The sequence below is a fragment of the Dendrobates tinctorius genome, unplaced genomic scaffold (genome assembly GCF_039654945.1).
Source record: "Dendrobates tinctorius isolate UK_male_01 unplaced genomic scaffold, ASM3965494v1 ptg000021l, whole genome shotgun sequence".
In the NCBI taxonomy this organism is placed as follows: Eukaryota; Metazoa; Chordata; class Amphibia; order Anura; family Dendrobatidae; genus Dendrobates; species Dendrobates tinctorius.
Genome location: NW_027361689.1, coordinates 36,932,549 through 36,958,136, shown reverse-complemented (window position 1 = coordinate 36,958,136; position 25,588 = coordinate 36,932,549). Strand labels below are relative to the sequence as shown.

Below are 25,588 nucleotides of genomic sequence, written 5' to 3'. Positions count from 1 at the left end.
TAAGCCGGCACTGGGAGCGGCATTGTGGTTGTCAATAAGCCGGCACTGGGAGCGGCATTGTGGCTGTCAATATGCCGGCACTGGGAACGGCATTGTGGCTGTCAATAAGTCGGCACTGGGAGCGGCATTGTGGCTGGTAATAAGCTGTAACTGGGAGCGGCATTGTGTTTGTCAATATGCCGGCACTGGGAGCGTCATTGTGGCTGTCAATAAGTCGGCACTGGGAGCGGCATTGTGGCTGTCAATAAGCCTGCGCTGGTAACGGCATTGTGGCTGTCAATAAGCCGGCACTGGGAGCGTCATTGTGGCTGGTAATAAGCTGTAACTGGGAGCGGCATTGTGTTTGTCAATAAGCCGGCACTGGGAGCGGCATTGTGGCTGTCAATAAGCCGGCACTGGGAGCGGCATTGTGGTTGTCAATATGCCGGCACTGGGAGCGTCATTGTGGCTGTCAATAAGTCGGCACTGGGAGCGGCATTGTGGCTGTCAATAAGTCGGCACTGGGAGCGGCATTGTGGCTGTCAATAAGCCTGCACTGGTAGAGGCATTGTGGCTGTCAATAAGCCGGCACTGGGAGTGGCATTGTGGCTGGTAATAAGCTGTAACTGGGAGCGGCATTGTGTTTGTCAATAAGCCGGCACTGGGAGCGGCATTGTGGCTGGTAATAAGTCGGCACTGGGAGTGGCATTGTGGCTGTCAATAAGCCGGCACTGGGAGCGGCATTGTGGTTGTCAATAAGCCGGCACTGGGAGCGGCATTGTGGTTGTCAATAAGCCGGCACTGGGAGCGGCATTGTGGCTGTCAATATGCCGGCACTGGGAACGGCATTGTGGCTGTCAATAAGTCGGCACTGGGAGCGGCATTGTGGCTGGTAATAAGCTGTAACTGGGAGCGGCATTGTGTTTGTCAATATGCCGGCACTGGGAGCGTCATTGTGGCTGTCAATAAGTCGGCACTGGGAGCGGCATTGTGGCTGTCAATAAGCCTGCGCTGGTAACGGCATTGTGGCTGTCAATAAGCCGGCACTGGGAGCGTCATTGTGGCTGGTAATAAGCTGTAACTGGGAGCGGCATTGTGTTTGTCAATAAGCCGGCACTGGGAGCGGCATTGTGGCTGTCATTAAGTCGACACTGGGAGCGGCATTGTGGCTGTCAATAAGCCGGCACTGGGAGCGGCATTGTGGTTGTCAATAAGCCGGCACTGGGAGTGGCATTGTGGCTGTCAATAAGCCGGCACTGGGCGCGGCATTGTGGCTGTCAATAAGCCGGCACTGGGAGCGGCATTGTGGCTGTCAATAAGCCGGCACTGGGAGCGGCATTGTGGCTGGTAATAAGCCGGCACTGGGAGCGGCATTGTGGCTTTCAATAAGCCTGCACTGGGAGCGGCATTGTGTCTAGCAATAAGCCGGCACTGGGAGCAGCATTGTGGATGGCAATAAGCCGGCACTGGGAGCGGCATTGTGGCTGGTAATAAGCTGTAACTGGGAGCTGCATTGCGGCTGTCAATAAGCCGGCACTGGGCGCGGCATTGTGGCTGTCAATAAGCTGGCACTGGGCGCGGCATCGTGGCTGTCAATAAGCCGGCACTGGGCGCGGCATTGTGGCTGTCAATAACCCAGCACTGGGCGCGGCATTGTGGCTGTCAATAAGCCGGCACTGGGCGCGGCATCGTGGCAGTCAGTAAGCCGGCACTGGACGCGGCATTGTGGCTGTCAATAAGCCGGCACTGGGCGCAGCATTGTGGCTGTCAATAAGCCGGCACTGGGAGCGGCATTGTGGCTATCAATAAGCCGGCACTGGGAGCGGCATTGTGGCTGGTAATAAGCTGTAACTGGGAGCGGCATTGTGTTTGTCAATAAGCCGGCACTGGGAGGGGCATTGTGGCTGTCAATAAGCTGGCACTGGGAGCGGCATTGTGGCTATTAATAAGCCGGCACTGGGAGCGGCATTGTGGCTGGTAATAAGCCGGCACTGGGAGCAGCATTGTGGCTGTCAATAAGCCTGCACTGGGAGCGGCATTGTGGCTGTCAATAAGCCGGCACTGGGAGCGGCATTGTGGCTGTTAGTAAGCCAGAACTGGGAGCAGCATTGTAGCTGGCAATAAGCCAGAACTGGGAGCAGCATTGTAGCTGGCAATAAGCCGGCACTGCACTGGGAGCGGCATTGTGGCTAGCAATAAGCCGGCACTGGGAGTGGCATTGTGGCTGGTAATAAGCTGTAACTGGGAGCGGCATTGTGTTTGTCAATAAGCCGGCACTGGGAGCGGCATTGTGGCTGGTAATAAGTCGGCACTGGGAGTGGCATTGTGGCTGTCAATAAGCCGGCACTGGGAGCGGCATTGTGGTTGTCAATAAGCCGGCACTGGGAGCGGCATTGTGGCTGTCAATATGCCGGCACTGGGAACGGCATTGTGGCTGTCAATAAGTCGGCACTGGGAGCGGCATTGTGGCTGGTAATAAGCTGTAACTGGGAGCGGCATTGTGTTTGTCAATATGCCGGCACTGGGAGCGTCATTGTGGCTGTCAATAAGTCGGCACTGGGAGCGGCATTGTGGCTGTCAATAAGCCGGCACTGTGAGCGGCATTGTGGCTGTCATTAAGTCGACACTGGGAGCGGCATTGTGGCTGTCAATAAGCCGGCACTGGGAGCGGCATTGTGTTTGTCAATAAGCCGGCACTGTGAGCGGCATTGTGGCTGTCATTAAGTCGACACTGGGAGCGGCATTGTGGCTGTCAATAAGCCGGCACTGGGAGCGGCATTGTGGTTGTCAATAAGCCGGCACTGGGAGTGGCATTGTGGCTGTCAATAAGCCGGCACTGGGCGCTGCATTGTGGCTGTCAATAAGCCGGCACTGGGAGCGGCATTGTGGCTGTCAATAAGCTGGCACTGGGAGCGGCATTGTGGCTATCAATAAGCCGGCACTGGGAGCGGCATTGTGGCTGGTAATAAGCCGGCACTGGGAGCAGCATTGTGGCTGTCAATAAGCCTGCACTGGGAGCGGCATTGTGGCTGTCAATAAGCCTGCACTGGGAGCGGCATTGTGGCTGTCAATAAGCCGGCGCTGGGAGCGGCATTGTGGCTGTTAGTAAGCCAGAACTGGGAGCAGCATTGTAGCTGGCAATAAGCCAGAACTGGGAGCAGCATTGTAGCTGGCAATAAGCCGGCACTGCACTGGGAGCGGCATTGTGGCTAGCAATAAGCCGGCACTGGGACAGGCATTGTGGCTGGCAATAAGCCGGCACTGGGAGCAGCATTGTGGCTGGTAATAAACTGTAACTGGGAGCTGCATTGCGGCTGTCAATAAGCCGGCACTGGGCGCGGCATTGTGTTTGTCAATAAGCCGGCACTGGACGCGGCATTGTGGCTGTCAATAAGCCGGCACTGGGCACGGCATTGTGGCTGTCAATAAGCCGGCACTGGGAGTGGCATTGTGGTTGTCAATAAGCCGGCACTGGGAGTGGCATTGTGGCTGTCAATAAGCCGACACTGGGAGCGGCATTGTGGCTGGTAATAAGCTGTAACTGGGAGCTGCATTGCGGCTGTCAATAATCCGGCACTGGGCGCGGCATTGTGGCTGTCAATAAGCTGGCACTGGGAGCGGCATTGTGGCTATCAATAAACCGGCACTGGGAGCGGCATTGTGGCTGGTAATAAGCCGGCACTGGGAGCGGCATTGTGGCTGTCAATAAGTCGGCACTGGGAGCGGCATTGTGGCTGTCAATAAGCCTGCACTGGTAGAGGCATTGTGGCTGTCAATAAGCCGGCACTTGGAGTGGCATTGTGGCTGGTAATAAGCTGTAACTGGGAGCGGCATTGTGTTTGTCAATAAGCCGGCACTGGGAGCGGCATTGTGGCTGGTAATAAGTCGGCACTGTGAGCGGCATTGTGGCTGTCAATAAGTCGGCACTGGGAGTGGCATTGTGGCTGTCAATAAGCCGGCACTGGGAGCGGCATTGTGGTTGTCAATAAGCCGGCACTGGGAGCGGCATTGTGGCTGTCAATATGCCGGCACTGGGAGCGGCATTGTGGCTGTCAATAAGTCGGCACTGGGAGCGGCATTGTGGCTGGTAATAAGCTGTAACTGGGAGCGGCATTGTGTTTGTCAATATGCCGGCACTGGGAGCGTCATTGTGGCTGTCAATAAGTCGGCACTGGGAGCGGCATTGTGGCTGTCAATAAGCCTGCGCTGGTAACGGCATTGTGGCTGGTAATAAGCTGTAACTGGGAGCGGCATTGTGTTTGTCAATATGCCGGCACTGGGAGCGGCATTGTGGCTGTCATTAAGTCGACACTGGGAGCGGCATTGTGGCTGTCAATAAGCCGGCACTGGGAGCGGCATTGTGGTTGTCAATAAGCCGGCACTGGGAGTGGCATTGTGGCTGTCAATAAGCCGGCACTGGGAGCGGCATTGTGGTTGTCAATAAGCCGGCACTGGGAGTGGCATTGTGGCTGTCAATAAGCCGGCACTGGGAGCAGCATTGTGGCTGTCAATAAGTCTGCCCTGGGAGCGGAATTGTGGCTGGTAATAAGCTGTAACTGGGAGCGACATTGTGTTTGTCAATAAGCCGGCACTGGGAGCGGCATTGTGGCTGGTAATAAGCTGTAACTGGGAGCGTCATTGTGGCTGTCAATAAGTCGGCACTGGGAGCGGCATTGTGGCTGTCAATAAGCCTGCGCTGGTAACGGCATTGTGGCTGGTAATAAGCTGTAACTGGGAGCGGCATTGTGTTTGTCAATATGCCGGCACTGGGAGCTGCATTGTGGCTGTCAATAAGCCGGCACTGGGAGCGGCATTGTGGCTGGTAATAAGCTGTAACTGGGAGCGGCATTGTGTTTGTCAATAAGCTGGCACTGTGAGCGGCATTGTGGCTGTCATTAAGTCGACACTGGGAGCGGCATTGTGGCTGTCAATAAGCCGGCACTGGGAGCGGCATTGTGGTTGTCAATAAGCCGGCACTGGGAGTGGCATTGTGGCTGTCAATAAGCCGGCACTGGGAGCGGCATTGTGGTTGTCAATAAGCCGGCACTGGGAGCAGCATTGTGGCTGTCAATAAGTCTGCCCTGGGAGCGGAATTGTGGCTGGTAATAAGCTGTAACTGGGAGCGACATTGTGTTTGTCAATAAGCCGGCACTGGGAGCGGCATTGTGGCTGGTAATAAGCTGTAACTGGGAGCGGCATTGTGTTTGTCAATAAGCCGGCACTGTGAGCGGCATTGTGGCTGTCATTAAGTCGACACTGGGAGCGGCATTGTGGCTGTCAATAAGCCGGCACTGGGAGCGGCATTGTGGTTGTCAATAAGCCGGCACTGGGAGTGGCATTGTGGCTGTCAATAAGCCGGCACTGGGAGCGGCATTGTGGCTGGTAATAAGCTGTAACTGGGAGCGGCATTGTGTTTGTCAATAAGCCGGCACTGTGAGCGGCATTGTGGCTGTCATTAAGTCGACACTGGGAGCGGCATTGTGGTTGTCAATAAGCCGGCACTGGGAGTGGCATTGTGGTTGTCAATAAGCCGGCACTGGGAGTGGCATTGTGGCTGTCATTAAGTCGACACTGGGAGCGGCATTGTGACTGTCAATAAGCCGGCACTGGGAGTGGCATTGTGGTTGTCAATAAGCCGGCACTGGGATCGGCATTGTGGCTGTCATTAAGTCGACACTGGGAGCGCATTGTGGCTGTCAATAAGCCGGCACTGGGAGCGGCATTGTGGCTGGTAATAAGCTGTAACTGGGAGCGGCATTGTGTTTGTCAATAAGCCGGCACTGTGAGCGGCATTGTGGCTGTCATTAAGTCGACACTGGGAGCGGCATTGTGGCTGTCAATAAGCCGGCACTGGGAGCGGCATTGTGGTTGTCAATAAGCCGGCACTGGGAGTGGCATTGTGGCTGTCAATAAGTCTGCCCTGGGAGCGGAATTGTGGCTGGTAATAAGCTGTAACTGGGAGCGACATTGTGTTTGTCAATAAGCCGGCACTGGGAGCGGCATTGTGGCTGTCAATAAGCCGGCACTGGGAGCAGCATTGTGGCTGTCAATAAGTCTGCCCTGGGAGCGGAATTGTGGCTGGTAATAAGCTGTAACTGGGAGCGACATTGTGTTTGTCAATAAGCCGGCACTGGGAGCGGCATTGTGGCTGTCAATAAGCCGGCACTGTGAGCGGCATTGTGGCTGTCAATAAGCCGGCACTGGGAGCAGCATTGTGGCTGTCAATAAGTCTGCCCTGGGAGCGGAATTGTGGCTGGTAATAAGCTGTAACTGGGAGCGACATTGTGTTTGTCAATAAGCCGGCACTGGGAGCGGCATTGTGGCTGTCAATAAGCCTGCACTGGTAGCGGCTTTGTGGCTGTCAATAAGCCTGCACTGGTAGCGGCTTTGTGGCTGTCAATAAGCCGGCACTGGGAGCGGCATTGTGGCTGGTAATGAGCTGTAACTGGGAGCGGCATTGTGTTTGTCAATAAGCCGGCACTGGGAGCGGCATTGTGGTTGACATTTGAGAACAGTGCACTTGATGATGTGTGGGACAGTGTGGCTGACATTGGGGGCTTTGTGGCTGACCTAGTGGGCAATCCACTTAGTTTTTGTGATCAGCATCCAGCTGATGCTGTGTAAGTAACATTATGTTTGGTGCCGTCTGATAGGCTGGTATGTCACTTAAAGGCATTTTCCGTCCTTTTCTTGAAAGGGGTTGTCCAGGAAAAATAAACCTTTGGGCAGGGGACAACATATGTTAAAAGTAAATAAATAAACTTGGTCATATTCACCTACCAGCACCCTCAGAGAAATGAAGCGGTGATGCCACTGATCCACCAACCGCTGGACCACTGTGGCCTGTGATTGGCTGCAGTGGTCGGGTGGCTTTAAGCTACAAGTCATAAAATATCCTCTGATGTGCTGCTAAAGTCACCTGACCACTGCAGCCACGCCGAAGCGGTCCAAGGTATATTGGAATAGTGACATCACCGGTTCCTGAACTACCGATGGTCACTGCGGTCAGACGAAGCTGAGATACATGAGGATCACAGCACAAAATCCATGTGAAATGTCCTAAATATTATTCGCACCTGCTATGTCAGAAAGAGGTTCTGCAGCAGCTGTGGTGTATATTATAAAGATAATCCTCTATTTCAATTTTTTTTTTTGTAAAAACAAAATTCTCCCCCCGAAGTTAAAATTTTAACTTCGCACTTAACAGTTGTAGACGGTGGCGCGTATTTTCTTTTCTCGTCATACGGAGATATGTTACGTGACACCACAAAACTCCAGGGCTGTCGCATTCTCACAAACATCACAGCTATTTCCAATCTCCGAGCTCGGAGAAGCGGCGGCCGCAGCGATCTGCTGTAAGATCTGGACGTCTTGGCACAGAAATGACTTTTTAATGAGAAATGGAAAAAGTGACTCTCCGTTTTCTGTGCAGGTGGAAAAAGGTTAACACAACTCGCCTGTCAGATCTCGTTATAGAAATGTCCGCAGAACTGAGGGAAAATGCACGAGACAGAAAAAGAATGACCTAAAAGTGAGTGCTAATAAGGGCGTCCAGTCCCCAGTGGCCCTGCCGTCGTATATTGCCATCGTGCTTTTATGTGGTCACTTTTGGGGGGACCCTGGGTCGTCCTGACCCTCTCCCCATTTGCTTCAAGACCAAGTTCAGGTTGTAACGTCTCCTGTGTTCGAAATTGACGCTCGCACTCATCTTTTCACCTATCGGGTGCAGCCTGTGATCCGCTTTCGACACGGCTGGACCAGATACTGTCAGCTGGGACCAAAATTAGCCGTACTTTGGATGGCACTATATGCGGCACCCTCCGCCATCTGGTGCACGGTAATGCAATACACGAATAAACACACCCAACAGTGCTCAAAAGGTTTATACCACGGCAGTAAGTTATCACTTGTGCATAGGATAGCTGATGACTTACTGATCCGACCGATGTGACCCGTTGCGTTCCGGTGAAAGGGTCTCTTTATCAATGGAGTGTAGCCGAGCATGAGCAAGATCACTGCATTTGTTATCAATGGGACCGCCAGAGAGAGCCGAGCGCTGTGCTCGTGTTGACCCGCCGCTCATCTGAGACAGGGCTCGGCAGAATCGTAGAGGGACTCCCTATTCGGACTCCCAGCGAATAGGTTACTGGAATGACGACATGGGCAGCTGTTCGAATTTCCGTTCAAGCTCCAAATATCGACAATCGCCACACTATTTGGATATACCATGTATATCTAACATGAGGATGCCGCCATACCATACAAAATACTGCATAACCCATACGTTGGCCAAATAACCCATCCGTACTGCTTCCTAAATAACAATCCTGTCCAGCGGTGGCACCACCGTACACAGACACACGGGTTCCCGGTAAGAGTGCCCAGTCACATAGTAAATAGTACCATATAGTGCTTAAATAATGCCGACATCACAGTAAGCAAAACACATTCATGGCTGTGCCAATCATCGTGCAGACAAGCTGTTGGGAAGCCGGCTGGACCCAACAGATGGTGTTGGGGGGGGAGATAATGGTCAGGACTTGTTTTTAGGAGATAAGATGCTGCCTGTGGTGTCTTGGCAGAGACTTTATTCATGTTGTTCTTTGAAAACCTTTAGTGGGTTTGTCTACTAATCGGACAACCTCTTTTCAATCTCTATGTTTCCTTCAAGCACAACAAAAACACTGATAATACTCCCTTCCGTTGTTGGCGCTGACTCTCCCTGCGGCCAGTCCACGTCCACATCATTATGTATCAGCTCGCATTCATTCCTATGGACATCACAGCTTTACATGACCACTAACAGCGGAGGGTTTTATACCCGATGACGATGCTTTAGGTTGCGTACTCACTGCATCCGATGTATTAATGGGAATATGTCACCAGAAAGTGTTTATATTTGATTTTTATGTTAGTTATTTTTTTCTTAATTTTCCATATCACTAACCGTACATCTCTGGCAAAAATTAAGAGACCACCACATCAAAACCCTGTCATGGCCAGTCCATTCTCCAGACCTGGATCCCATTGAAAACCTCTGGAATGTAATCAAGAGGATGATGGCTAGTCACAAGTCATCACACAAAGAAGAACTGCTTACATTTTTGCACTAGAAGCAGTGTGAAAGACGGGTGGCAAGCATGCCAAGGCCTATGAAAGCGGTTTTTAAAAATCATGGTTATTCCACAAAATATTGATTTCTGAACTCTTCCAGAGGTAAAACATTAGTATTGCTGTTTCTAAATGATTCTGAACTTGTTTTGTTTGCATTAATTGAGGTCTTAAAGCACTAGGTTTTTTTTTTAAACTTTGACCATTTCTCATTTTCAGAAAAAAAAAATAGTGCTTGGAAATTCGGAGACATGTTGTCAGAAGTTTATAGACTAAAACAACAATTTACATTTTACTCAAAAATCAGACAGACTGAACATTTGGAAGTGGTCTCTTAACTTTTGCCAGAGCTGTATAAAAAAGCAATAATCTTTCAAATTTCACAATAGCTATTAGGCCTAATATATGACTTACAGTTAGGTCCATATATATTTGGACAGAGGCAACATTTTTCTAATTTTGGTTCTAGACATTACCACAATGAATTTTAAACAAAACAATTCAGATGCAGTTGAAGTTCAGACTTTCAGCTCTCATTTGAGGGTATCCACATTAAAATTGGATGAAGGGTTTAGGAGTTTCAGCTCCTTAACATGTGCCACCCTGTTTTTAAAGGGATCAAAAGTAATTGGACAATTGACTCCAAGGCTATTTCATGGACAGGTGTGGGCAATCCCTTCGTTATGTCATTCTCAATTAAGAAGATAAAAGGCCTGGAGTTGATTTGAGGTGTGGTGCTTGCATTTGGAAGGTTTTGCTGTGAAGGAAACATTCGGTCAAAGGAGCTCTCCATGCAGGTGAAACAAGCCATCCTTAAGCTGCAAAAACAGAAAAAACCTATCCGAGAAATTGCTACAACATTAGGAGAGGCAAAATCTACAGTTTGGTACATCCTGAGAAAGAAAGAAAGCACTGGTGAACTCATCAATGCAAAAAGACCTGGGGCCCACGGAAGACAACAGTGGTGGATGATCGCAGAATAATCTCCATGGTGAAGAGAAACCCCTTCACAACAGCCAACCAAGTGAACAACACTCTCCAGGAGGTAGGCATATCAATATCCAAATCTACCATAAAGAGAAGACTGGATGAAAGTAAATACAGAGGGTTCACTGCACGGTGCAAGCCACTCATAAACATCAAGAATGAAAAGGCTAGACTGGACTTTGCTAAAAAACATCTAAAAAAGCCAGCAAAGTTCTGGAAGAACATTCTTTGGACAGATGAAACCAAGATCAACCTCTACCAGAATGATGGAAAGAGAAAAGTATGGCGAAGGCGTGGTACAGCTCATGATCCAAAGCATACCACATCATCTGTAAAACATGGTGGAGGCAGTGTGATGGCTTGGGCATGCATGGCTGCCAGTGGCACTGGGTCACTAGTGTTTATTGATGATGTGACACAGGACAGAAGCAGCCGAATGAGTTCTGAGGTATTCAGAGCCATACTGTGTGCTCAGATCCAGCCAAATGCAGCCAAACTGATTGGTCGTCATTTCATACTACAGATGGACAATGACCCAACACATAAAGCCAAAGCAACCCAGGAGTTTATTAAAGCAAAGAAGTGGAATATTCTTGAATGGCCAAGTCAGTCACCTGATCTCAACCCAATTGAGCATGCATTTCACTTGTTAAAGACTAAACTTCACACAGAAAAGCCCACAAACAAACAGCAACTGAAAACCACCGCAGTGAAGGTCTGGCAGAGCATCAAAAAGGAGGAAACACAGCGTCTGGTGATGTCCATGAGTTCAAGACTTCAGGCAGTCATTGCCAACAAAGGGTTTTCAACCAAGTACTAGAAATGAACATTTGATTTACAAGTATTTAATCTGTCCAATTACTTTTGGTCCCTTTAAAAACAGGGTGGCACATGTTAAGGAGCTGAAACTCCTAAACCCTTCATCCAATTTTAATGTGGATACCCTCAAATGAAAGCTGAAAGTCTGAACTTCAACTGCATCTGAACTGTTTTGTTTAAAATTCATTGTGGTAATGTCTAGAACCAAAATTAGAAAAATGTTGTTTCTGTCCAAATATATATGGACCTAACTGTATACTTCCTGTTCTGTACAAAGGACTTTTCATCAATCTAGAGCAATACAGACAAGATTACAATGACTGATAACTCCTCTATATACAGCAGATAACAGGATCCACCATTCACAGCAGACATCACAGCTCACCTCCTCCTGTACACTGACTGATAACACCTCTATATACAGTAGATTACACAGGATCCACCATTCACAATAGATGATGTCACAGCTCACCTCCTCCTCCTGTACAATGACTGATAACACCTCTATATACAGTAGATAACACAGGATCCACCATTCACAATAGATGATGTCACAGCTCACCTCCTCCTCCTGTCCAATGACTGATAATATCTCTATATACAGTAGATAACACAGGATCCACCATTCACTATAGGTGATGTCACAGCTCACCTCCTCCTGTACGATGACTGATAACACCTCTATATACAGTAGATAACACAGGACCTACTATTCACAATAGGTGGTGTCACAGCACACCTCCTCCTTTACAATGACTAATAACAGCTCTCTCTCTATATATATGTTAAATATATACATATATAGTTATACTAGCTGAAGAGCCCGGCGCTGCCCGGGCATAGTAACTATCTGTGGTTAGTAATAACAAATTATAATTATTCTCCATCCCATAGTCCCGTGCCCATATACCCATCATACATATCCATGATCCCATAGGCCTGTGCCCATATACCCATCACACATCCTCCATCCCATAGTCCCATGCCCATATACCCATCATACATATCCGCCATCCCATAGTCCCGTGCCCATATACCCATCATGCATATCCTCCATCCCATAGTCCCGTGCCCATATACCCATCATACATATCCGCCATCCCATAGTCCCTTGCCCATATACCCATCATACATATCCTCCATCCCATAGTCCCGTGCCCATATACCCATCATACATATACTCCATCCCATAGTCCAGTGCCCATATACCCATCATACATATACTCCATCCCATAGTCCAGTGCTCATATACCCATCACACATCCTCCATCCCATAGTCCCGTGCCCATATACCCGTCATACATATCCTCCATCCCATAGTCCCGTGCCCATATACCCATCATACATATCCGCCATCCCATAGTCCAGTGCTCATATACCCATCACACATCCTCCATCCCATAGTCCCGTGCCCATATACCCGTCATACATATCCTCCATCCCATAGTCCCGTGCCCATATACCCATCACACATCCTCCATCCCATAGTCGAGTGCCCATATACCCATCACACATCCTCCATCCCATAGTCCCGTGCCCATATACCCATCACACATCCTCCATCCCATAGTCCCATGCCCATATACCCATCATACATATCCTCCATCTCATAGTCCCGTGCCCATATACCCATCACACATCCTTCATCTCATAGTCCCATGCCCATATACCCATCATACATATCCTCCATCCCATAGTCCCGTGCCCATATACCCATCACACATCCTCCATCCCATATTCCCATGCCCATATACCCATCATACATATCCTCCATCCCATAGTCCCGTGCCCATATACCCATCACACATCCTCCATCCCATAGTCCCATGCCCATATACCCATCACACATCCGCCATCCCATAGTCCCGTGCCCATATACCCGTCATACATATCCTCCATCCCATAGTCCCGTGCCCATATACCCATCACACATCCTCCATCCCATAGTCAACCATTATGACATCATAATGAGCGGCGGGGCTTGCAACCTATGATGACATCAGCGTTGCCATGGCAACCATTATGACATCATAATGAGGGGCGGGGCTTGATACACACTTTTTCCCATTATGTAGATAGGGGCAAAATTGTTTGGTGAATTGGAACGCGCAGGGCTAAAATTTCGCCTCACAGCATAGCCTAGGACACTCTCGGGGTCCAGACGTGTGACCGTGCCAAATTTTGTGGCTGTAGCTGCGACGTGCAGTTGCCAATCCCGGACATACACACACACACACACACACATACACACACACACACACACACACACATACATACATACATACATACTGTACATACACACCCACATTGAGCTTTATATATTAGATGACAACTAAAAAAAATGTAAAAAAGAAAAAAAGTTTGAAAAAACCCTGATTATTTTCTGGTGACTATTCCCTTTGAGGCAACCATGTCCAAGGACACAAAAAAGAAAAAATACCGCATTTTATAAACTTTCTTTTTCGACTGTGGCCTATGGGTGACATGTCCCGCCATACGGCAGTTGCTTCCATGGGGGGTGTGCTTTGGGAGTATTTTGCCGTACTATGCTTCATATTCGCGTAGAATGCATTTGATCCTTCTCGTCTTACTTGTAATCGCCCCCGCTGATAGCGAGGAAGCGTGTATTTACGGGAAGGGCTTCCTAGCATCCAGTGTTTGTCTCGTAGCCGGTGAACGCCATCACGACATAAAGAGCGGCTTTGTCCGTGTAAACTCACCGTCAGCTGGAAAAATGTGTGCAGAGGTAATGTCCAAACAGCTGTAGAGCCGGCTACGTGGGGCTTGAACGGCGTCCAAATGTCTTGGCTGGAATCATGACAACACGTCTATAATTACAGGGGGTCATGTGATCACTTTAACTTCAGAAGTCAACTTTTTTTCCTCTTTTTTCTTTAATCAGTTTGGTGATGTCATAGACACCTGTTACCATTTTCAGTCTTGTTGAAAGGTCCCGTAAATAAAGAAGGCAAATTTGTCATCATTTATCTGGGTGACATTTACCGGTTTCGATAAGTGAGCTTCGCCTTCCGTGAAAACAACCTGTAAGCATTGTATACGATCTCCGCCATACTCGCGGCCTGCGCTGCACCATGGATGTGATTAATGTCTGCTGCAAAACAAAGATACCTGTGTTGGAAATTCATGAGGATTTTTTTTTTCTACAACAATTCAGGGTCTAGTTCGGCCTTTGAAAAATTATTGCAGATTTAGGAGTGAAATAAAATAACTGTAATTTCCCTCTTAAAGAGGACCTACCACTTGCCATAAATAGCGGTATGTCATTTTTTTTTTTTTTTAAGCCGATGTAAATCCCCCTGTTCTCCTGATTCCGGCGTTGTTTTTCTTTTGTCCCTGTGCATCTCTGTTCCGGAGATACGGCCTCCTTTTCTCTGCGTATAAATTGATTGCTTTTAGCCAAGTGGGCGTTATTCTCAAGTAGACATCTGCAGAGAAAAGTTGATGACCACGCCTACTTGGCTAAACAAATACTAGATTTATATACTGGGTAGAAGGGACCATATCTCAGGAACAGACAGGCGCAAAAAAGAAAAGAAAAACAACGCCGGATTCAGGAGAACAGCAGAATTTACATAATTACATAGGTGAAAGAAGACCCCGGTCCATCAGGCTCAATCTTCCTCCACCAATTGTGTATCTCATCACTAATATAACTATAACCCGCAATGTTATGTGTATTGTAGAAATCATCCAGCCCTTTTTTTACAAGCTGTCATAGTGTCGGCCATTACTACCTCTTGTGGTCGGCATTCCACAGTCTGACTGCTCTAACTGTAAAGAACCCTTTCCTGTTTAGCTGCCGGGATCGCTCCTCTTTCACCCGTAATGAGTGCCCCCTGGTCCTTAGCGGGGCTGTGGAGTCGGTAAGCCAAACTTCCAACTCCGACTCCTCAATTGCCATGACACCAACTCCGACTCCACCAAAATGAGTTCCGACTCCACGACTCCGACTCCACAGCCCTGGTCCTTAGTATAAGAGTCAGTGATAAGCGGTCATAAAGGAGCGCTTAGGAAGCAACCCAAGGGCAGACAAGGATGTCAGGTCTCCACCGCAGCTCCAGCCGAAAACCTCCAATGGAGGATAGGAGCAATGAGAAAATGGAAAACGGTCTTAGGAGCGCAGGAAGGAGACTCAGCCAAAAGATGGGTTTAAACCACAATGCATTTCGAGGGAGGAAAGTATGGCCTTTGGAAGGAATATGGAGTAAGTCATGTGCAAATCCTTTTATGCCAGGTAAAAATCTATTTAATCTATTTTATCTATTTAATAGTCCCTGTGGAGGTCTTGATGCTGCAATTGTCTGATTGCTTGTGCTCTACATAGTAGTGCATCACCACTGCTATGTATAGAGAATCACCATCTCCTTTCATCGCCGGCTCCAGGCTAGCTTTCACAGGAGGATGGTAATGACAGGCATCGGCAGACAACCCATCGGTGCCCCATGATCACGTCATAGGCACACCGATGGAAGCCCTTGCCGGTGCATGTTAAATGCTTCTGTCAGAGATTGGCAGTGGGATTTAACAGGTTATCAGCTGTGGACTGAGCTCTGATTAAATCAGCCACCATGTGCGGGGAAAGATGTGGACTCGACAAGCGAGCCTGCATCAAAGGCAGAGATGTGACGCAAGTTTGTCATATGTCATGAAGGGGTTAATCCCTCTTTTACAGCGGTCTAGCAAGCTCCATGTAAGAGATCATTCCACTCCTGAGATCCCGAAAAATACCACACGGTGCAGTCCCGTCCGATGGGCACAGATGTGCTTGCTTCAGCACCTCCTCTACTCTCGTAATTGCCGTAATACTCCATTCATTGTCTACTGGACCCCAGTGGGGTTTCCGCAGTGTGACTCCCAATGATCATCAAGTTATCACCTATTCAGTGTGTAGGTTTTCACTTTAAAACTTGCTGCGAACCTTTTAAGGACTTTGGTTGTACTTAAAAATGACTTTCAACCTTCGGAAAATTGTGAGGACCCCTTTCAATCTCATATGTCTTTTTACTGAGGCAGTACTAGTGTTCAGGAACACCATCTTAAATCATGATCAACCCAAGTGGTTCCCATCGTTACACAGGATTGCAGAGTTTCCAGGCTTGTAGTATTGATGACCTGTCCTCGAATACAGCAGTTAATGAGTGCTGATCTGCAGTAACCAGGAACGGACACTACACACAATGAACTGAGCTGCACTCCTTAGTTTTATGCACATCCAGTGGCCACCAGGGATAGAACAGTTGATCATTGGGGGTGTAAGCTGTCGGACCCCTGATCTGATATTGATGACCCACGAGTAGGTAATCTATAGGGTAAAACTGGAAAAGCCCTGCAACAGGTAGTTCGAATTCAAACTGAGTTAAACTTTAAAGAAAGCTCAAAAAAATCAGTGCTGGTACCCATAACTATATACTTTTACAGAAAACTCTTACAGTCTCCAATATAAGTAGTATATTAAAAAAAAAAAGTGAAATACTTCAAAGAAGGCAGTCGTAAGTCTGTGTTTGAGTTCCGCAGCGCCGAGCGCGCTCTGATCTGCTGATTCAGCCCGCTAACATTACAATACTGTACCAGGGAGCTATAAAACTTCTGCAAACAAACTTTACATTAAGCAGCGGGCGAGAGGTGTTTGATTGACGGACGAAGCTCATTAGGGTCTCGAACATCAATGTTTCTGAGTAGGGGGGTAAAAAATGCTTCTAAACCATTTGGGTTGAAGGTGTTAAAAACATCTCCAGGTGTTAAAATGTAGTTTGGCAGCTAATGGTTGATAAAGTCTTCTCCATAAACCCGGAGGAAAAAAAAACATTGAACGAATTGTAAAAGAAAGCTGGAAGCCAAGGAAAATGCTGCTCCGGAGTGATCGGCGATTGATGCTCCCACATTTGCCTTTGGATTGGTCAGACATGACCTATGTGAAAATGGAGCTCTAGGGAGAAGTAACATAATATTGAAATGCTAAAGGGATTTTCCAGGAGTATAATATTGGTGACCCCTCCATAGAGTAGGTAACTGATAACAGATCGGAGAAGGTCCATGTCCTGGTAACCCCACTAATCACTACAGTGCTCCTTTACCACCTTTTCCTAGTTATTGCTTGCCCGGATAGCTCCTTAAATTTTGTAGTGCAACGTGGCCTCGTTGAAGGATAGGTTATCAATATTATAGTCCCAGAAAAGCATAGGTGTCTCTCCAAACTGTTGGTGGACATGATCCTTCTTTCGTTAACCCGCCGATAGGTGACTTCACTTGCGGGGGTGACGCAGGACACCACTTGCTGGGTATTTGTCTCTCCACACACTGACAGTGCGCTCTCTCGCTGGCTTGTTACTTCTGTTTAGATTCAGCAAGAGAGTGCACTGTCACTGTGCATATTGCACAGTGAGAAAAATCTATTGAGCATACGGTAGAATTGATAACCAGTGCATGCTCAGTGACTAACCCAGTCCCTGAAATAGAGGTCACTGATGACACTTCGTTTCAAGGAGGAGGAAGAGACTCCAGCTGTGATCGCAGCCTCTGCCCCCTGATGACACTTTATTTGAGTATCCAGCATGGACTGGGATTCTCAAGCAAAGCGCCATCAAAAAGGAATTTTTGAAAAAAATAATAAAGCAGTTAGATAATGTAGTGGGATAATAGTAGGGACTTTCTAATTAAAGTGTATTAGAAAATAGATTAATTTATGGCATTAATTTGTGTTTCTGGACCACTCCTTTAAGACCTTTGCACAGTCCCTAAGCCCAGACTGCTATTATCAACCTTGGTCATAAAGCAATGATCAAAGACCAATAATGATTATCTTTGACCATTTGACTCCTTAGGTGCTATGGACAGTGGTGTCCGCTGCCCTGTAAGGTGTTTGACAGAGATAGGAAGCTTGTGGCGCAATTGTGGGTGTTCACTGCCTGAGACTTCAAAGTGTTGTCCAGACATTTAATAATGATGACCTGTCCTTAGGATAGGTCTTCAATGACACATCGGTGGGGCCTCCAACACCCCCAACATTCAGCTGCTGTTAGCTCTCTTGGTGGTGGGATGTCAGTGGTGTATGCGGCTGAACAGCACAGCTGCGTTAAATGTGTAATGGTCGCCACGAAAAACTGCACATCAGCTCCTATTCAAGTGCTAAACTGCATTCAATTTCGGTTTTAAATGTGCTAATTTTTAATTTGGAGGAGAATAAGAGTTATAGGCAACTCCATCTTGTATGGAGCAGCTGGTGACCAAAGGGGTTTTCAAGTTTCAGAATATATGAGTCCTTTCAGATGCATTACTTGCCTTTGAGCTCGACATAGTAGAGCATTTCCTTTTTCAGTACGAAACCAGTGCAATGTGTGAAGGGGTCTGGCTATGGCTCATGTCAATAATTAAAGGCAGCCCCCTCTATGTCTCAACAGATGCATTGGCAGAGTAGTTGTCTGGACTAGATACTAAAATAAGCAGTCAGACAGCCCTTGTACACACTGCTGTCTGTGTCTAACATAGAGACGGACATGACGATGCCGTACCTGGACAGTTCCACGTCCCGGAATCAGACTGATTTCAAAAGGTTGAATATAAACACATGGGCCATGCACACTGTGAACAAGTCTGTAGGACAGTGTTCACACCACCAAAAGACTGAAGCACAGAAAAAACACAGTATAACAATCGTATAAAAATACTTTGTTGTAAAAAAGTAACAGTAAACAGCAAGTGCTAGTGAAAAGGTAACAAAACAGGGTATTTGGTTGATACGTTTTTTGCAAAAAATGTATACTAAGCCGCTCTACCAAACGTCAAGGTATACCCATCTCAGAGCAGTCTCTAACCGATGTATTTAAAAGCCTGACCATGTGTATGGTACCTATATGAGGATAGGTCTTCAATCTCTGATCGGTCGGGGTCCGACACCCGGCTCCCCCGCCGATTAACTGTTCTCAGTGTCTATGGCGGCAGCCACCCGCCGGACCTGTTAGATTGCGGAGCTGGCCGTCTTCTGATGGTGGCTGCGGCAGGGTACTACACATCTGCCTCCTAACCCGGTGCTGGGCTTTGGGCCCCCAGCGATCAGACATTGATGACCTGTCCAAGGGATAGGTCATTAATGAAAAAGTAGTGGACAACATTTTTTTTTTAAAATTAAGAGGTAAGAGCTTGGAAGCACTGCTCATGTTCTGCTCCCTGGCAGCGGTGGTCGGATTGAAAGGCAATGAGCCATAAATAGAAGAGAAGTGTTAATATTTCATTAATAGTTGAATATTTTTAATAAGCGGTTAATTGCAATGATTCTTGTATTCACAAGTACTATCCGACAATGCCCATGTGTGAAGAAGGGAATAACCCTTGAATCTTTTTTTTTCTGTATTTCTTTCAGGAAAAATGTCAGAAGAACATATCCCTGTGCATGATGAGTTCATCTACTGCCTCGGAGCTGCTACACAAGTACTTAAATTTGGTCCTTGGAGGGCTCTGCAGAAGACCCGATATGATGCCTCACCTAAATTTCTGTTCCTCATCATCCCAGGTGGGTGAATACTAACTGTACACCAAATTTATTGTAGTAATGTGGATTTATAATTATTAAGCACTACGCTTTTTGAAGGGAGTCAGTCAGCCCAAAATGTCAGTATAAACTAAGCACATAGCCTTGTAGGAGATACAGCCATTATAAAAATCGCACCTTTAGTGTTCTCTAATTAACGTGGATGGGGGCCACGGATGGGGTGGAGAAAAAAAGAATCACTGCCCATCGGACCGGACACGGCATTTACATAGATTCCCTTTAAAATGTTCTTTCAGTTATGTGAGATTCCTGGGTCGTCTTGCTTCCTCTGCTATTTTGAGGTCTAGCCACAGATTTTCAATGCTGTTCAGATCAGGGGACTGTGAGGGCCATTGTGAAACCTTCAGCTTGCACCTTTTGAGGTCGTCTATTGTGGATTTTGACATGTGTTCAGGATAATTATCCATTTGTAGAAACCATCCTCTTTTCAACTTCAGCTTTTTTACAGATGGTGTTAAGTTTGCATCAAGAATTTGTTGAAATTACATTGAATCTATTCTTCCATCTACCTGTGAAATATTCCCTGTGACATTGGCTGCAACACAACAAGCATGATTGATCCACCCCAATGCTTAATAGTTGTCGAGATGTTCTTTTGCTAAAATTCTATGCCCTTTTTTGTCCACACATACCTTTGATCATTGTGGCCAAACAGGTCTTATTTTAACCTTATCGGTCCACAGGACTTTTTTCTAACATACATCAGGCTTGTTTAGATGTTGTTTTGCAAACTTCTGACCCTGAATTTTATAGTGATGATGCAGGAGAGGTTTTCTTCTGATGACTCTTCCATGAAGGCCATGTTTGTACAGGTGTCTCAGAACAACAGAAGAATAAATCTTTCTGAAGGTCTTTTTCAGTCAAGCTGGGTTTCTGATGTGCCTCTCTAGCAATCCTATGAGCATCTCTCTCTGAAATTTTGCTTGGTCTTCTAGACCTTATCTTAACCTCCGCTGTTCCTGTTAACTGCCATTTCTTGATTACATTTCTAACTGAGGAAAGGGCAACTTGAAAATGCTTTGCTATCTTATAGCTTTCTTCTGCTTTTTGGGCCTCCACGATTTTCATTTTCGGAATGCTAGGCAGGTGCTTAGAAGAACCCATGGCTGCTGTTCTTTGCCAACAGGTGGCACTATAGAGTTCAAGTCCTCTTCCTCTCTGAAGAGGCAATTTGCATGCTAAATTTCCCAGAGTAGCATTGCACGGTGATGAAGCCTCCTTACCTTGGCATGCCAGATTTGGCATGTCACTCTCCACAAGGAGAAATGTTACCCCTTAGACCTAAGAAGGTTTATAAGCCTTATTCCACACATGCACATGGAACCACAGTGCTGAGACTTTCTAAAATCCTTTCAACTTTACCAACTTTTCCAAACATACCCTTCTCAATGGAGACACCAGGCTTTCAACAACTTTGAGGGAGCATTATTAGAGGCAACACATGACCTGAGCGCGAGGTCACACTCCTGCCATATCTCTCTGCTTTTACTGTTTATTAGACTGAAGCCGTGCTGCTAATGTATTCATCCCCCCCTTCCTCATAGCCCATGTGATCGGCGATGTGAAGGGGATAAAATCCCTCCGTGTAATCACCACCGTGCTTTTCTCTCATATGGTTTTGCATATATTCTGTGTTTGTTGCTACTAACGTCTGGGAAAATATGGTATAACTTTGCGCTACTACTTTGATATGTAAAGTACCTTCCCCCGTGTTTTTCTTCCAATGAAACCTCGGAATGCAGCCCGCTATCTGAATATCTACCGCTCCTCGCTTTCTTCTCACGGTGTAAACAAGCTCTGTTTGGTCTTTCTTATTGTTTTTTTTTTTTGTTTTCCCAGACTGTTTAGTTTCTACTTAGCTTATATTTGATAAAGTGTGATGTAAAGCATAACATTCTTTGCGGGTATCATACAGATTTGGATATATTGATTCTAACTCTTCCCGACTATAATCTATATTTTTTTCGCTTGTTCGTTTTTTTTTTCCGTTGCCGAGCCTGTTGGCGTAAGTCCCTGACTCCTCTTCTGTTTCCCTGCCAGAGTTCCTGCTGTATTTGATAGGACTTGGATCGCTTCTGGCTAACTGGAACCCGGTGACACGTTTTCGGAGGAAATTGGTAGTGTCTTGCATGTTATTGGGAGCTCATGTTTCATGATCTTCTAAGGAGAGATGTCCTATCCCATTATTTCTGCTTTCTGTTTTTCTTGCCGTGTGTGCACTCTCTGACATGTTGTTCTGCGGGACAGGATGCTCGGATCTTTTCATTTTTTTTCCTCCTTTCAGTATAAACTTTTAGTTTTGGGCACATCTGGAAATCGGAAAGAAATGATAAGGCTTGAACATTGCAGGTGATGAGTGTAGGGTTTACATCAGGCAGGGCTACAGCTGCGATATTCATGCTGACGGGCATTAGATTTATTTTAGCAGATTTTATTAGATCGTCAATATGCCGATTGTTAAATTTTAGGGGGAAGACGTTTTTGGACAGGTACATCCAATGAACTTCAACTTTCAACCTTCTAATCATTAAATAGCTTAAAGGGGACCTGTCAGTGGTGGAAAAAAGTCCAGTTTTTGCTCTTATTTTTTTCTGCCATTCCCCCCCGAGTATTCCCTTTTTTTTTTTTAATTAAAATCGGCTATACAGTTCCGGAGTATATGAGCCTTTTTATCTAGAGCTAATTTTTGTGGTCTTTATTATGAAGGCATAGCTCACGGGATTCTCTAGGGGGCGTGTCTTTAGGCTGCTTTGCGTAAATTGTCTCTCAGCCACGCCTCCTTCATAAATACGGTACAAATTTGCAGTAAATAAAAAGGCCTCTATCTCTGGAACTGCATGGCGGATTAAAAATAAAATAAAAGGCACAATACTCATCGGAGCAGCGGGATTAAAACAAAAGCAAAAACTAGCCACTTTTGACTTAGCAACAGTTCCACATTAAAATGACTCTCCAACCTCCATGTTATTCTGCCTTACTCTGTAAGATTGGCACAATTTTCTTCTTCAAAAATGGCCATCACAGAGGTAAGGAGAGCCTAAATCAAACCTTTCCTTTCTTTTGTCTGCTGAAGGATGGATACAGTTCCATTGTCATCTTCAATGGTCTTTTCAGCACCAATGCAAAGCCATAAGGTTTTGGTTAGGCTTTCCGGAGCACTCTCCATGCCCGCTTATACGGGGTACACTGCATATTCAAGAATACTCTGGTGAACCAATTGATTATTGCTTATTTGCCTCTATTTGTCTAGATTTGGTGATGTTGTTTACATCAAATCCTTTTTTTAAATTTTAAAATCTAATTTACCGTATGTGTTCGTCTGTTTTTTTTTTCTTGTTTTTTTTTAGCGTTTGCCAGTGTGGATGGTGTTTTTGTTTTTCAGATATTTGCGGCCAATTCACTAATTAAAAACTAAAAACTTTTGGGCAGTTTTACTTTAGTATTTTCATTGGAGTATATTTATGTACACCTGTTTTTTTTTTGTTTTTTTTTCACTGATACAAATTATATGACATATTAGCCACTTTTCCCTCTAAAAAAGGCATAAAAAAATGCTTAAACACAAGATAAAGAGCACTTTTTAATTTGTTTAAAATTCGTGAAACATTTTAAAGAATCTGGCGTGAAAAGCATCAACAAAAAATACTACAAGACAAAACAAGAAAAGAGGCTTTAAAATAAACCTAAAATGATTCATCAGGCTGAGTGTTCTGATCAGGATGAATTACTGATGATAATTGACCATCATTAAGTAAAAATATTGGACGCTAGAATTAATGTGAAATATCTTTGTCGGCTTTAGGTATTACTGTGAGCAAATAATCTTTGATGCAACTCATCTGGATTAAATGAGCCCTCATCAGCATAGGAAGCATGAGCGAATTTAAGTCTAATTTTTGTTGGTATGTCCTCCTGACCAGGAGTTTTAATTTTGAAGAAGAAGAAGAAATCGGGCACAGTCCGACAAAGCATTGGCATCGGAGGCCGTGAGCTATGTTGACTGCACATTGGAAATGTATAGCGACATTTATTGTTGGCGGCAGAGCGTTGTTCTGATAATCCACCGGTATGTTATAATGGTTTGGCATCTACACTAGTCAAGATATTAAAACCTTTGGCACGTGAAGTGAATAGTAATGATTATCTGGTGACAATGGCGCCTGTCGAGTGGAATATTAAGTGCAAGTGAACAGTCAGTTATTCGAGTTTTAGCATTGAAAGCAGGAAAAAATGCCGGATCTAAACAGCAAGGACCAAATTTTGATGTGTAAACAACTCAAAAACTGGCAGGTTTTGTGCGGTGCTCATGGTTTAAGGCACGACTTGATAGATGTTCTTGATAGAGGACATGCCTTGTTGGGCGTTCCTTGTATATGGCAGATATTGTGGGGTGTTCTTGGTATACGGCAGATCTTGTGAGTTGTTCAGGGTGTATGGCAGGACTTGTGAGGTGGTCCTTGGCATAAGGCAGGTCTTGCAGGGTGTTCCTGATATACTGCAGGTCTTCTGGAGTGTTCCTTGCAAGTTTGAGCCTTCCTGGTCAAAAGTACTGTTATTCTCAACAGTTAAGCAAGTTGAAGATGAAATGATCTCAAAAAGGGCTAAAGTTAAGGATGACACATTTCCTTTGTATTTTAGGCAATATATATATCTGTTAAACTGTAAAGCGCTACGGAATATGTTGGCACTATATAAACAAAGATTATATATATATATATATATATATATATATATATAGTAATCTTTTACATTTTTAAAATTACAAAATGAAAATTCGGCAGATACAAAAGTTTTAGCACCCTCGGAGAATTTACGTGCTCAGATAAGTTTGAGCAAGGTTTCAGACCTTAATTTAGCCTGCTAGGGTTACAGCTTGTTCATGTTACGGTTCTGCAGCACAGGACTAGGGTAGGAGGTGGAAAATTGACCCTGCACTGCGACTAGGCTGATACCCTACGATGGAGTGGGCGACCCATTCCTTGTGAATAGACCCACCGACGATCCTAGGTTAATCTCAAGCGAAGACCTATAGATAGGGGGAAGGGGTCCCTGAAAGATCTAAAGACTGGGTACAAAAACGGGTCACCTCCTAATAGAAAACACAAAGAAAGCTACAGAAACAAACTGAAAACAGAAACAAAGACTAGCAGAACCAGAGGTCCCAGCACTGCACTAATTAAACACAAAGAAAGCAAAGCAAAACTCCAAGCCAGACTTCAAGCGGATTAACACTGTTGTCCAGCAAGGATTGGGAGACAGGTGCAGGTTAATAAATGGTGATACAAACACCTGACCAAAGGCAAACCCAGCCCCAGGGGAAATAGACCAGCATCCAGAACACTACAAGAAAATGGCGGATAGTCACAAACTGAGCAGATTCTAACAGTTCGCTATCATCGTTAAAAAAAGCCAGGTAATGCAAACTTCCCAGCTTTACAAAATCTCTGCCTCCTTTAACCTTGTGCCCAAAAACTATAGATTCTTCTAAGCAGCTGCCCAACACTCTGAAAATGAAAATGGTGGACGCCTACAAAGCAGGAAATGCTATAAAAAGATAGCAAGGCATTTTCAAGTTGCCCTTTCCTCAGTTCGAAATGCAATAAAGAAGTATTATGAAATATCAGTTAACAGGAACAGTGGAGGTCATGATAAGGTGTGGAAGAACAAGCAAAATTTCAGCAACAGCTGCTTGTAGCTAGAGAGGCAATTCAGGACCCCTGATTCACTGCAAAAGACCTTCAGAAAGATTTAGCAGACTGGAGTTGTACTACATTGTTCTACTGCTCAGAGACACCTGCACAAATATAGCTTTCATGGAAGAGTCATCCGAAGAAAGCCTTTCCTGCATCCTCACCATAAAATTCAGCTTTAGAAGTATACAAACATACTAAACAAGTCTGATGTATTTTGGAAACAAGTCATATGGACCGATGAGGTTAAAATAGAACTCTTTGGCCACAATAATCAAAGTATGTGTGGAGTAAAAAGGGCACAGAATTTCATGAAAAGAACATCTCGCCAACCATTAAGCTTGGGTTGGATCAATCATGCGTTGGGGTTGTGTTGCAGTCAATAGCATGGGGAACATTTCACGGGTAAAGGGAAGAATAGATTCAATGAAATGTC

General features: G+C 45.9%; 1 protein-coding gene across 2 annotated transcripts in view; it reads left to right on the top strand.

Moving 5' to 3' along the window:
• The window catches only part of LDAH (lipid droplet associated hydrolase), a 300,338-nt gene that overhangs the window by 15,100 nt on the left and 259,650 nt on the right, over window positions 1-25,588 (top strand). For both annotated transcript variants that reach the window (XM_073568296.1, XM_073568298.1), the window contains exon 2: window positions 19,274-19,423. In XM_073568296.1, coding sequence (XP_073424397.1) covers window positions 19,279-19,423 — 145 coding nt within the window. In that variant the 5' untranslated portion in view covers window positions 19,274-19,278. The remainder of the gene's footprint in view (window positions 1-19,273; window positions 19,424-25,588) is intronic.